The sequence below is a fragment of the Halichoeres trimaculatus genome, unplaced genomic scaffold (genome assembly GCF_033239565.1).
Source record: "Halichoeres trimaculatus isolate MK-OKI-2021-1 unplaced genomic scaffold, fHalTri1.1 fHalTri1_scaffold_10, whole genome shotgun sequence".
NCBI lineage: Eukaryota > Metazoa > Chordata > Actinopteri > Labriformes > Labridae > Halichoeres > Halichoeres trimaculatus.
This window is the reverse complement of record NW_027437187.1, coordinates 37,549,213-37,563,079: the sequence shown is the minus strand read 5'-3', so window position 1 is coordinate 37,563,079 and position 13,867 is coordinate 37,549,213. Positions and strand designations below refer to the sequence as shown.

General features: G+C 37.2%; 1 protein-coding gene across 1 annotated transcript in view; it reads right to left on the bottom strand.

Annotated features, from left to right (window-relative positions):
• pik3c2a (phosphatidylinositol-4-phosphate 3-kinase, catalytic subunit type 2 alpha) overlaps window positions 1-13,867 on the bottom strand; it is a 62,215-nt gene that overhangs the window by 20,924 nt on the left and 27,424 nt on the right. Inside the window, exons 5-10 of the mRNA XM_074676982.1 lie at window positions 4,270-4,390; window positions 3,698-3,809; window positions 3,376-3,455; window positions 1,202-1,265; window positions 453-599; window positions 261-294 (exon numbers count right to left, since the gene is read on the bottom strand). Of these exons, the coding sequence (XP_074533083.1) occupies window positions 261-294; window positions 453-599; window positions 1,202-1,265; window positions 3,376-3,455; window positions 3,698-3,809; window positions 4,270-4,390 (558 nt within the window). The remainder of the gene's footprint in view (window positions 1-260; window positions 295-452; window positions 600-1,201; window positions 1,266-3,375; window positions 3,456-3,697; window positions 3,810-4,269; window positions 4,391-13,867) is intronic.

Here is a 13,867-nt window from a genome sequence, read left to right as displayed (position 1 = left end):
ATGAGTTTCAGTCTTTTTAAAGCCTTTCTTAATGATGCGCTGACACCTTGAAGGAGCACATGGGAGGAGAGCTGCAGGTCAGAGTCTGGGTCCAGCTGAGCCTCCAGTCTGTTAGTTTTTATTGTTTATAGTAAACTAAAAACAGTCTGTTTATAGTCCCAGTCACAGGTGCTTTAACCATTTCCATGCTGGCTCTGTGGTCATTGGTTTTATGGTTTGAATTCTGCAGGGACATGTGTTTGTGTGAGTGTGAATCGTACCGTTAGATGACTGAGCAGACGATGAGGATCCCATCTGAAAGACAAACACACGCTTTAAGGACGAGGCTCACTGATGGAGTTACAGATAACCACATACAGATCTGTTTTAGTCCATGAAGGAGGCGTAAACAGCCCTCACCTGAAGAAAATAATGAGTATGAAGATGTAAACGTGTATGTCTGAGGCGCTCACCTTGGGCGAGCGCGTCCTGGGTAAGTTGACGGAGTGTTTGAGCCGTTTGACGGCCTCTGTGATGTTCTGTGTTTCCACCTCGTCCAGGGCACAGCACAGGTTCTTCATGGTCTGCACCAAGCGGTCCACCGTCTTATACTGGGTGCTCTGAAAGCACAGGTTCAGAGGGAGGTGGAAGGTCGTTTAGGGAACAAACGCATCCATGTTCAGCTCCTCATGGCCTGTTCCTCTGCAGCTGCTCCATAAACACTCAAACCTTTTTGTTTAACACGGGAACTCCACAGCAGGAGGTCAGCTCCAACAATACATCCAACAATACACCTAACAGATCCTCAAATAAACAGCATTTCTGAATCAAACCAGCCTCCTCTGAACGTGTGTGTTAGTGTGTGTAAGTGTGTGTAAACAAGGCCAAACCAGAAACTTCTGAGAGAACAATAAAAAGCTACTCTTTCTTGGAGGCTGGATGAAGTGAACCTTGTTTCTGTTTGGAGGTTTGGTTTTAAGGGCGGAGCCAGCCTCTCCACTATACGCTGCGCTGGCCGAGGAACAGATGTGTGTTTCTAGAAAGTTTGCCTTCCAGGAATGTCCTGGTTTACCAACACTGGTGTGTGAGGTATGTGGACGGCGAGCTGGAGCTGGGAGTTGAAACACACGGCTCAAAATGTGGACGTGTGAGCAGCTGGTCCACAAACAGACGAACAATACACTCAGCCGTCCTTTACATTACTCTCCAGAGCTGCACCTACCTCGTTCTGCAGACAGATGTTGACTTGATTGTGATAACCCTCCAGATAGTCTGCCAGGCCCTGTCTGCAAGAATCAATAGAGGAAAAAATATCCGTGCAATGAGATTTTTTACAGGTGTTTTGCATTTTTTGCTACCTTTACAAGTTTTATTCTTAAAAAGTTATGGATTTCCTGCATTTTCCTTTTTCAAATTTAACTTTCACTTGAGATAAAACCATGATCCGATGTAAAAATAAAGAATTTATGATACCAGAACTTTTATATTACACAGCAAAAACACAAACCCAAGCAAGTGTGTCTTATTTCTAGTAAATATTTTCTTATTAGACACTGAATTTGCTTTGTGTGTTCCTTAAACCAAGAGTAACGTCTTCACTCTTCTACTGCGCGAGCATTAAAGGTGTAATTTTTGTCTTTAATGTCTTCAAATAAGACATTTTTCTGTACTTGTTACGTTAAAACAGCTCCTTTTTGGGCCAATACGACAATTTCTACTAAAAATAAGACACACTTTTTTTTCAGGATTTTGCAGCCATTCTTCTTTTCCTGCTCCTCTTCTCTCTAAAAGCATCATTTTTTTGAAAGTGGGAGGTGTTTTTTACTTATTTTAAATTATTTTCGTTGTTCCTGCTTTTGTCAGTAGCTATGTATGTGTCCATAAGTTGGGGTCTGGTGGGATTAAATAATTGTCCCTCTTGTGTTTGAGCTCTCTTGTATATTATCTATAATGGTACTTGTAGGAAGACCGGGTTCTGTTGATATTTTTGTTAATATGTTGTGAAAAATGTGGATCTATAAAAACCCTTTTGTGTTTTGCACACAGATACACCACAAAATACCAATCTTGAATTTGGCAAAAGTGTATGACTAATTGTTATGTTTTTATTTATTTTATCCTATGGCATTTTTATTTATTTTTGCTCTTAACATCCTTTGAATTATAATTTCTAATTATAATATCTGATCATTGTTTTATTTTATTTCTTTTAAATTCTTATGAACTAATTTATTAATTAATGATTTTTTTAAATTTGTACTGTTGTATTTTTGTTTTTGCTCTTAACATTCTTTTTATTATAATTTCTAATTATAATTATTATCAATATTTTATTTTATTTCTTTTGAATTTTATTTATTTATTTATTAATAAATTTATTTTTTATTTTTTTTATTTTATCCTTTTGTATTTTAATTTATTTTTGCTCTTAACATCCTTTTTTATTATAAGTTCTAATAATATTTTTTTTATTATTTTTTATTTATTTTGATTTTATTTATTTATTTATTCATCTTTCTTTTTAATTATTATTTTTTAAGAAATAATCATACTCTATTAACATATCAATTTATTTTCATTTCTACATCCTTTTTATTATTATCATTATTATTATCATTGTTATTATTATTATTATTATTAGTAGTAGTAGTAGTAGAAGTAATAATGAGTATACTAATTTTTTTGTTGTCTTTTTTATTTTGTTATCTTATCACTACTTTATTGTTTCATTTATTAATTTATTTAATTAGGTCATTCATTTATTTTCAACCTATTCAGGGTTGTGGTTGGCTGGAGCCTATCCCAGCTGTCATTGGGCGAGAGGCGGGTACACCCTGGACTGGTCGCCAGCCAATCACAGGGCTGACACACAGACAGACAACCATTCACTCACACCTAGGGACAATTTGGATCGATCAATTAACCTGGTGAGCATGTTTTTGGATTGTGGGAGGGCCACCGTGCAGCCTTCATTTATTTTTGAAAGTCATTTTTATTTCATTTATAACTTAAGCATGTACATGTCTGTAGAGCCAAATTATTTAAGTCGATCTCTGCAGGTTGGCCATCTTTAGACATCGCTCTGTGTGACTGATTAACTGTTTGGGAAACATCTCACTACATTTATCAATGTTTTCTTTCAAACAGGCTCCAGAAATCCACCTCTGCTGTTGGTTAACGTGTCAAACTTCAGAGCAGCTTCATCTTTCATCTCCGTGTTAGTGTGGGAGTGAGTCACAGCTGGCCTCAGTCATGAAGGATAAAACAGCTTCACTGATAATCTGTGGTGAGGAAAACCCACTTTCCCTCTTTTTTTCCAGATGAGTCTGAAGGAAATCTAAGATTCAGGTCAGTACTACAGGTGGTTTATTTGTTTGTTCACGTCTATCATCGTACCTGGTGACGTTCTCCCTGAAAGGCCTCTCCACCTGTCCGAGGTGCTTCTCCAAATCGATCACAGCGCTGTCGTCTTCAGCCTGGAGGGAAACAGATAAGAGAGAAATCTTTAATCCTCCGAGCGTCTGAGATGTGTGACACAGAATCCTCAGGAGCAGCGTCTCATTCGTCCTGAAGGATGTGTCTGTCAGCTCCAGCTGAGGCGCTGAGGCTGAAACCCCTCTCAGTGGCACAGTCTGAAATGTTTTCTGTCACAGTTCATAAAAGTCTGCCTCACAGAGTTTAATATGAGCTCATTCGCTCGGCTGATGGAGTGACTTACGCTGCGTGCCAGGTCTCTCCTCATGGTGGAGTGGGAGAGGAGCTGTAACGTGATCTCATTCTCCCACTTCCTGCAGCTCTGGACGTACTCATGGCTGCCGAGGCTGTGTTTACTGCGGCACATGGCAACGGGAGAGGCAGGGGTCAGAAAATCACAGTATATGATGAGGATAATAATACGCTGTTAGAGGAAAGAAGGGACGAGTCAGAGGTTATTTTTAGAAAGGGCTCCTGTACGCTCATGCAGGCGTGTTGTTTGGAGGCAGAGCAGGCTTCTTCAGAGACAGATCTGCACCACATCCGTCTGTTTGGCAGCTCTAATCCTCCTGCATCACTCCTGCAGCTCCAAACATGAGCGCGTACTGGGCCTTTAAACCTCCACAGGGGAGGAACCGTTCCCATGCATCCCAGATTAGAGGGAGCGCAGAGTTTCCACGGCGTAGGAGGGCACAGGGTGAAATATAGAAACATCCGTCAGCCTCTTTCTGTGCCAGAGTTTGAGAAAACGCCAACGGAGGAGCGACAGGGAGAAGACAGAGCCAGGGGAGAGTTATTTCTGTTTGTTTCACTCACTTCTGCAGCACCTCCTCCCGGCCGCAGACTTTGAGCAGGTAGCTGGAGAAGTCCACCTGGTCCAGGTCGTCGTGGACCCAGCAGAGAGTCTGACTGATCAACAGCTCCACAGGAGAACTCACTGGACAGGAAAGGAGCAGGAGGAGGAGGAGGAGGAGGAGAAGAGGGGATAATGATGGACAGAAAAACCACGGGATGGGAGTGAAGGAGGGAAGGAGATGGGATGAGAGGAAGTGATGGAGGAGAAAGAAAACAGAAGGAAGACGTAATTACTATGAGAGTAAAACACAGTACTCCAGCTACAGGAAGCTAAACGAAGAAGCTAAAATCTGCTAATTTACACTTCTGACCTCTGTAAATTAACTGTTGTTGCTCATTCTGCTTTCCTGGGCCAGAAACTTAAATAAGTTTTCATCACAACAAATAAAACATTTTTTGACCACTTTTAAACTCACTCAGGCCTCCATAACCCAGAACAACTTTATTAAAACTCATTCAGAAGACAACCTGGGATTTATTAAAAGTGTTCTACACCATATAAATATATATATACTATCGCTCTTATACTCCTCTTTACATCTTTATCCTTTTTTCCCCTTAATAATTGTTTTATTTTTATTGTTTACTTATTTTCTTTTTACTTTTATTTTATGTATTTATTTAAGAATATAATCTCACTTTATTTATATTTATTTTTAAATTTATTCCTATACCTAAATTATTATCATTATTATCATTGTTAATAAACACAATAATAAAAATATTTTGTTCGCTTATTTATTCTCACTTTATTTATATATACATTTTTATATTTATTCGTATTCTCAAGTAATTATTTTTATCAGAATTATTATTATAATGATTATTATTATTACTATTATCATTGTTGTTGTTAATAATAATAATAACAAATTAATTTCTTTTCTTCACTTTATTCTGTCAGCTTATAATTGTTTAGTAATATATTAATTTAATTATTTCTTATTTATTTAATTAATTATTTATCAATTATTTTATATTAATATATTTATAATTTTTCTTATTTGTACACATTTTTATATGTATCCATATACTCAATTTATTATTATTATCATTATTTTATTTATGAATGTTGTTGTGAATAATAATACTACTACTACTACTAATAATAATAATAATAATAATAATGATACAAATAATACAGTGGAAATTGCAATTAATATAAAAATATATATAATAATGAATAAATTAGTAATAAAAATTTTCCCCACTTTTTTTGTTAGCTTATTATTTATTTACTTAAGATAAGATAAAACTGTATTGATCCCCAGTGGGGAAATTATTGATGAATGTAATTTCTAAATTTTATTTATGTATGCCACCAGTGCCAAAAATCAAATAAAAAAGAGTGTCAAAAAAAAAAACATAACATAAGCCTCTATAATCCTGACAAAATAATGCTTCATAAAGTACAGAGGAGTACTGTTGAAATGCCAGGAATAAAAACCCATCAGTATCTATTTATTTCACTTGTGTTGTGAAATGTAAAAAAAAAATCCTTCAGTGCTTACGAGAAACTTTCCCATAAAAACAGGAATTTAAAATGTAAAGAAATTTCTGAAAAGCGTTAATGGTTGGTCCAAAAACACCTGAACAACAGTTTGATGGATGATAAATGACTCCTTTAACCTCGGCTCAAACCAACTTTTTCATTAAATCCACAAAGTAAAACCTGGATTTAGGATATCAGCTGTTATTATTGTTTATTTACGGTCAAACCTGGTCAGGTCGTGCTACAATAAGGTCCCATGAGCTGCTGTGGGAACTGAACTCCAAACTCACACTTTCCTGAGTTTCTCCACCAGCCCAACACTTCCTGCTGGATTTCACACAGCTCATGTTTCCCCTTAAATCTGACAAACACTTACATCAGTGTGTGTGTGTGTGTGGAGTGATACGGAGTGAGGGGATTGAAGGGTGTTTGTGTATGCCTCAGTATCTGATGTGTGTGTCCTACCGGTGAGGAGTGTGTAGAGAGGGAAACCTGAGACCTGGAGGATTACTGTGTTTGGCTTCTTCTGCTGAAGGTTTCACACACTCACAGCTCAGCTACACACAAACACAGCAGACAGATAAGAGGACTGATACGGACGCCTGATTCAGAGCTTCACACACAGGTTACTAAGAGGCAGACCACCCCTGGCTCCAGCAGGAACAGACCTCCGCCCTGCAGAGGAATGGAGCGTCTTTTCTCACTCTCGCAGCTGAAGCAGGGTCCTGTGTTTCTGTGTTCCTGTGTGCCCGGGTGGTCACAGCCGCTGAACAAGTGTTGGAGTGTTTTCAAACAAAGCAATCTCCACTGATCACGCCTCATTGTGTAAGAGAGGTGGTAAAAAGATTTCTACGATGGAGGCTAAAAGAGGAAAAACACTTCTTTACCTCATGTCAACATCTGAACTCTGAGACAGGGCTCTGCAACCTTTACTTTAATAACAGCCATTTTTCCTCAGCTCACCTGGATTAAAGTCGTTCAGGAGCCACAAAATCTACTTTATCTTCACAATTAAGAGAAAAAAGTGGATACAATTCTGTACATGGTGTGAATAAATATCTTTAGCATAAATTATTTTGTGTTTATAAAACTGTACACGTGTTGTCTAGTTTTTTTGTTTTTGATAGATTTGCAAATATCCCCCCCAAAAAATTTGTAATGTCATAAGTCTCAAAAATTTGCAAAATTCATGAAATTCAAAAAAATTTGTCAACCTCAGAAAAATTGGCAAATTTCAAAAAAATTGTAAAAAATGTTTACATTTGCAAAAAAAGAACAAAAATTGTATATTTTAAAATTTCAACATTTTGGAAAATAACTGTAGAAATTAAAAAAATGTTGACATTTGCAAAAAGAAACCGTACATTTGCGAAATCTTAAAAAAAACTGTTTTTTTCTTTCTTTGAATTTGAAAAAGTGTCAAAGATTGAAGTTCAAAAATTTTGCAAGAGTTTAAAAAAAGCAAAAAAAACTCAATAAATCAAAATGTAAAAAACAACACAGAAACAACAAAAAGTTTGAAATCTAAAAAATTGTAAAAAATAAAATAAAATTTGCAGAAAGAATAAACAGTATTTTTAAAATTTTCCTTTTTTTTAAGAAAAAGAAACAATCATTTGCTTTTTTTTTGAAAAGATGAAATTTCAATATAAAAAAAAAATCGCAGAAATTGAAAAAAATCTTAAAATTTGCTGTAAAAATACAAAAGTTGTGAACGCTTAAAAAAATCTGGATTTTTTTCTAAATTCGAAAAAATGTTAAAGATTGAAATTCAAAAACTTCGGAAATTAAAAAAAAAAGAATATATATTAAAATAATAAAAAAATCAAAAGTAAAAAAACCACACCAAAATCTTAACAATATTCAAAATGTTGCAGAAAAAAATTAAAAATAAAATTTAATGAAATTTTAATAATTCTTAAAATTTGAATAAATTCTTGAATTTGATAACATTTATTGATTGTGTTTTGTAACTCAATTACTATTTATATCTGTATTTTCTTCCAGATGAGTCTTTTTGTAGATGTAGTTATCTTCCCAGGGCTGTAAAACTTGAGGTTAGCCACAGGTGCATGGAAAGTTGGTGGGCTGTTGATGTTGTAGGAGGTGAAGTAGAGCGGTGGCAGGCTTTATTGACAGATGGGATGAAGATTTAGTTCAACTTAATGTTAACGCAGGATTTTATTTAGTTTCAGTGTCTTTAATCATCAATACCCTCTGGAAGAAAAATAACTATTCTTTATTTCAGTAATATTTTTTAAAAGCTACAAGGAGCCACTGCAGAGGAGTCAAAGGGCCACAGGTTGAAGACTGTTGCTCTTAAGCATCACTCATCTACTGAAGTTAACAGGTAACGATAAGGAAATAAGATTAGTCTCTACAGTAGGTGGTTTGGTGGCCTCAGTGTCTCGTTGGTGAGAGGACAGGAGGAGGTCAGGAGGCGCTCAGCTCTTGTTAAATCAGAGTAAAAGTGAAATGATGTAATTCCAGGAGGTGGTGACTCAGAGCAAACACAGATTCAGTTATGGGAAGTGTCAGGCACACGTCCAGAGACGTAAAAGCTGAGAGGAACATTAATGTGTACTTGTTCATGATAAGGACAATCTGTGCAGCTCCACTGAGTCCGTGGAGCTGGGAACTTATCTCTTTCACTTCAGCCGTGTCAGCGTTTGTTTCTCTGAACTTTCACCTACAGCTGGATTACCCGGCGTGTCACGCTGCATGAAAACAAACTAAACAGCGCGCTGTCTTTGAAAACAACCTGGGTACATGTTGAGACAAACAGAAACAGGTAGACTCATTCCTCCTACTTTTCTTATGCAAAAAGTGAAATCTAAGCGCCTGGTTGTGTTTTATTTCAATCAAAAACTGTTTAAAGAGACTCAAAAGTTTTTTTTCTCCCACTAGTGTTTTAATAAATCCTTATTTCAGCTTCTACCTGAAATGTTTTGTTTCAGCTGCTGTCTCTTTAAGACTCCCTGCCCCACAAACCCCCTTCCCTCTGATTGGCCAGCCCTCTGGAGGCCTGTCAAGGTGCAGAGCTAAAATCAAACCTTTCTGTTTGGGATTTCTTCAACATACAGAGGTTTGATGATCTGCACATGCTCAGTCTGAACATCCTTACATGCAGGTTTAAAGTATGGAAAAGCAGATTACCCCCTCTTTAAGTTAACAAACGCACACATATAAGCCTGAACGATGCTGCTACAGCTCAGGTCGTGGGTGAAGGTCTGTAAACTGAGAGACGTGGTGGTGTTTCCTTCTCTCCAAACCGCAGACAGAAACCTGAGCCATCTCGCTGCATTTCTTCCATCAGTCATTCTTTCCCCATTCATCTGATTTGTTTAATAAAACACTGAGGCGTCATCTCATTTTCCCATGCCGTACCTTCACCACCCTCTCTCCATAAATCAGTCTGCCTTTAACATAGCATTCAAACCTCCCCTCTCTCTGTCTCTCCTTTTCTTTCTGTGCATTTATTATCCCCCCCCACCACCACCACTCCTTCCCATGTCTCCTCTCACCACAGTATGTCAGGAATCCCCAGAAGCCGAACACTTCACAGCCAAGCCCTGGAAGAATTCACTGCCGCTCTGTTCGCTGCTTTCCAGCAAGAAGAGGAGAGTCAGAGGTGGACAGGAAGAAACTCAGGGTGGGCATGTTTCAGAAAGACGATCCTGATGGTGCTTGAAAAATGGGGCTTTTGGGGTTTTTATCTTTACATCATTGTAAAATCATCACTTAATGTTTCTGCTGCACTTAGAGTTGGCATCATCACCCTGCCTCAGTCCGTACGCACTGCGCCAACCTTTGAGTCCCTTTCCTCCAGACTATCACTGTGTCTCTCCATCTTTCATCCCTCTGTCTCTGGGGTTGTAGCAACAGTTGGCCTCTGTCATGATGACATGCTTTATGTGACTAACCCCAGTACAGGTCCCCTAATCACCGTCCCACTTTTTTAAACCCTTCTGTTGGGGTGCCCAAGCATACTGATTTGATATTTGCAGCCCAATGGTTGTTTCTTAGTATGTAACATGAAATAAGGGGGGAAAAGCAAAACTAAGAGAAGAGAGAGATTAAAAAAATAAAAATAATTTTAACAATACAATCAATGATCGTTATCAAATGCAAGAATAATAACTTAAGGAATAACTACAAATTTATTTAATTTCAACTTTTTTTAAAAAAAAATTCAAAATTGTTCAGATTTTTGCAATTTTTTTCATTTTGTGTTTTGAGAATTTTTTCATTTTTTTTCATTTTGTGTTTTGAGAATTTTTGCATTTTTTTCATTTTGTGTTTTGAGAATTTTTGCAATTTTTTTTGCAAATTTCTGAATTTATTGTTTTTCTTACATTGTTTTAAATTTAGACAAAAAATCTTCTTTTAGGAAGGTTTTGCAAATTTCTGAAATTTTTGCAAGATTATTTTTTTAAATTATTGCAAACTTTTGCAAAATATTTAAATTCCATTTTCTTCTAAAAAAAAAAGTGCAATTTTTTAATATTGTGAAACTACAATATTTACATTTTTTGCATAATTGTGCATTTGCAAATTTTTTGTCATTTACAAATTTAGGGAATTTTTACAAATTATTTTAATTTCATAAATTTTGCAAATCTATGACATTACACTTTTTTTTTTTTTAATTTTTAAATAAAGGATGCAGACCCCTGCTCTGGTGTTAAAAAAGCAAAAATTGCAAAAATTGGACGTATATCGAGGAATCCCAATTTAAATCAAATCAGCACCCCAAAAATTAAAAAAAAATGGAATCAGGAGGAAAGCATGTCGTCCCAGCCCGACAGGAAATCCAATAAAGAAAGAGATGTTAATGCAGAAAAGCTCAGGATAGAATAGAACAAGCACAAGGCCGACATATTTGAAATGTCCCATTAATTTGTTTCAGGATGGAGAGAACCAGGCAGGGAAAAAACAGGAGGGAGAGAAAAACAGGGAGGAGGAAATGCTGCACAGAAACCAGGGTGGAGGAAACTGCTCTCATACAAGAGAGACGCAAGAATCATGAAATCAGATTCAGTGTTTTCCTACACAAACCTCAGTCAGGACGAAGGAAACCAAGAGAAAGGAGATTAAAAAAGGAGAAGAAGTTTCTCCCCCCTCTCTTTATCCTCCCATCAAAGCTGAACTGAGCCCCATTGTTCTTCAGAGCAGATTCCAGTAAAGGAATCCAAACAGAGACGATTTGGGTCAACATGCTGCTGCTGCTGCTGACAACATGGGATGTTAACCAGGAAATAACCGACGAGAGAGCATGCTAGGAAAAAAGGAAGCACATCTAGGAAGTGACCGGGGCAGAGGGATGGAGGAGGAGAAGTCAGCAGCAGCAGCAGCTGGGGGACGAGACAGGAGAGTGTGTCCGACACGGAGGAGGGGAAACTGCAAATAAACTTCCTATAGGTTGTTTCTGTTAAAGCAGGACACGGGGAGCGGAGTCTGGGTCAGTGGGACGGTTACATAAAGACACACGAGACAGCCTGAGTCCTCCTGAATGTATGCACAGGCTGTTAATGAAGAAACAACTGTCAGACTAACGTATACACAGACAGAAACAGAGCAGAGGGCCCAGCAGACGCACACAGAGACCCACAGACTTCGATGGACCCGGTCTCACAGTTGGTACAATATGTAGAACAATAACAGCCTCCAGCCTGCTTCCAAACAGACGTGTCAATCACTGGGTGAACTTTTGTGTGTGTACAGCGAAGGTTTGGCCAAAAACATCCAGGGAAGGAAACCCTCAAAAAAAAAAAAAACAGCCTCCGTTCCCTTTTCCCAACATGGCTCCAGCATGGCACAGGGACAAACCTTTATTTGTGCGGAAAAAGGAACAAAGTGTGCTTCCCACGAGAGACGAAACGAAGAGAAAGAGAAAAACCGAGGCGGGGAGGGGGTAAGGAGTTTGGCAGCTGTAAATGTCGTTTCCTTCATCAGAAGTCTCATATCTGCAATCTGAGCCGCTCGCTCTGAGAGGAAAAGACGGTTCAAGGTTTCTCCTCTGTGGGACTGAAAGGAGACGCTATTTCCCATGGATGAAGATTTCCTCACCTTCTTTTTGTGCAAAGGTTGGTTATTTTGTCATTTTTGGTCAATATCAACCCTGGTTGAGGATTTACAAAGCAAACAGAGGTGATTTTGGAGCCCCCTGTGGACAAAATCTGTAGTGCTTTCCTGGGCTAAAGACTCAATATCCCATTAGCACCATGACTGACTGCTTATGTTTGGGAAGCAAATAAGTGCTTAAATTCGACACGAAACATGACACCAAATTATGTCAGCTGAATTTGCGATAAAATATATGCTCCACAGCGCCCCCCAGTGGCTAACACCTGCAGCCTGACCAGCTACTTTCACTTACAGGCCTGAATTTTTTTGTGCATAAATACCATGCCCAGACCTACAAAAAGTCTCTTATGAATTCCGAACAGGAAGTTCGCTATTTGGACTTAGACATCGGATATGCTCCACAGCGCCCCCCAGTGGCTTACACCTGCAGACCCTCTTGCTACTTTCAGCAACAGGCCTGAAATTTTTTGTGCATATCAACCATGCCTAGACCTACAAAAAAGTCTCTTGCGACCACCATGAATTCCGAACAGGAAGTTCGCTATTTGGACTCAGACATCAGATTTTGACGATTTTTTGGGTACGTATTTGAAAGAACTCGCCCAAGGTTTTTTCTCTGATCAACTCCAAACTCGGCTTGTGTATACAAGACACAATGACAATGAAAAGCTATTCATGGTGTTTTGGTAGCTCGAAGGTCGTGGCTAGGCCAAGGGGTCAAAGTTCGTGATTTTGTCAACAATGTACGATCTGGATGAAAACAGACACACGTTTGGGGTCACGACCTGGACACATTGATGTCATTATTTTCACCTAAAAGTACAGCGCCCCCAAATGGCAACAGGAAGTCACAATGCTTCCAGGCTTCCTATGTTTTTCAACTTGGCTTCATATTGCCATTAAAGCTATGTATTAAGTAGTAACTGCAACACCGCCCTCATGGGATCCTGCGGTACCGCTCCGTTTCGCCCAATCCGTAAGCTTTATGTTGACGTGCAGAAAAATACAGACGAAATGAATGCGAAGCACAGACAGAAGACTCCGTCTGTATCCGGATCCACATGTTGCATTGAGCATAAATTGGCCTTGAGTTTCTTCATAAATTTCCAAATATGTACCAAATTTAAATCTTTACTCCAGGGCTCTGTAACCTTTACTTCCTTAGGAGCCCTTTTTTCTCAGCTCACCTGGATAAAAGTCATTTAGGAGCCACAAAATCTACTTTATCTTCACAATAAAGACAACAAAGTGAACAAATAAAAAAGGTCACAATGAAATGTCATCAATTTCATAAATGTGCAAAATTTATGTAATTTCAATAAGTTGTTAAAACTCTCAACATTTTTAAATTTCAAAAATTTGGAAAAATGTAATAAATTATCAAAAAAAATTAAAATATTACAATTTCAGAAACCTAAAAAAATAAAAGAATGGAATTGAAATAATTTGCAAAAGTTGCAGATATTAAAAAAAATTGAAAACTTGCAACAATCTCCAAAAAATTGATTTATTTTGATGAAAAAAAATGTTCAAAAAATGAAAATAAAAAATGTTTAAAAAAATTGAGAATTAAAAAAAAAAAATATTTAAAATTGCACGAAAATCTGAAAATCTTTTGACACTTAAAATAATATTTAAATTAAAAAAAAAGAAAAAAGTTGTAATTTTAGAAATGTGCTTATTTCAGTTTATTTAAATTAGATATTTGCAAAATTTAAAATACAGAATTTAAATATTTGCAAATAACTGCAGAAATTCAAAACAATTTTGAAATTTGCAAGATTCAAAAATTTGCAAAAATCTTGCAAAAACCTTATTTTTTCAAATTTAAAAAAGGGGAAAAAAGGAAATTAAAAACACATTTAAAAAAATGTAAAAGCTTTTTTGCAAGAGCTGATGCATACTCAGTTATACTGATCCGATACTTCTATTCTGATACATCGCGCTCCCAGCTTAGAGCTCCTGACATGTTCTTCTCTA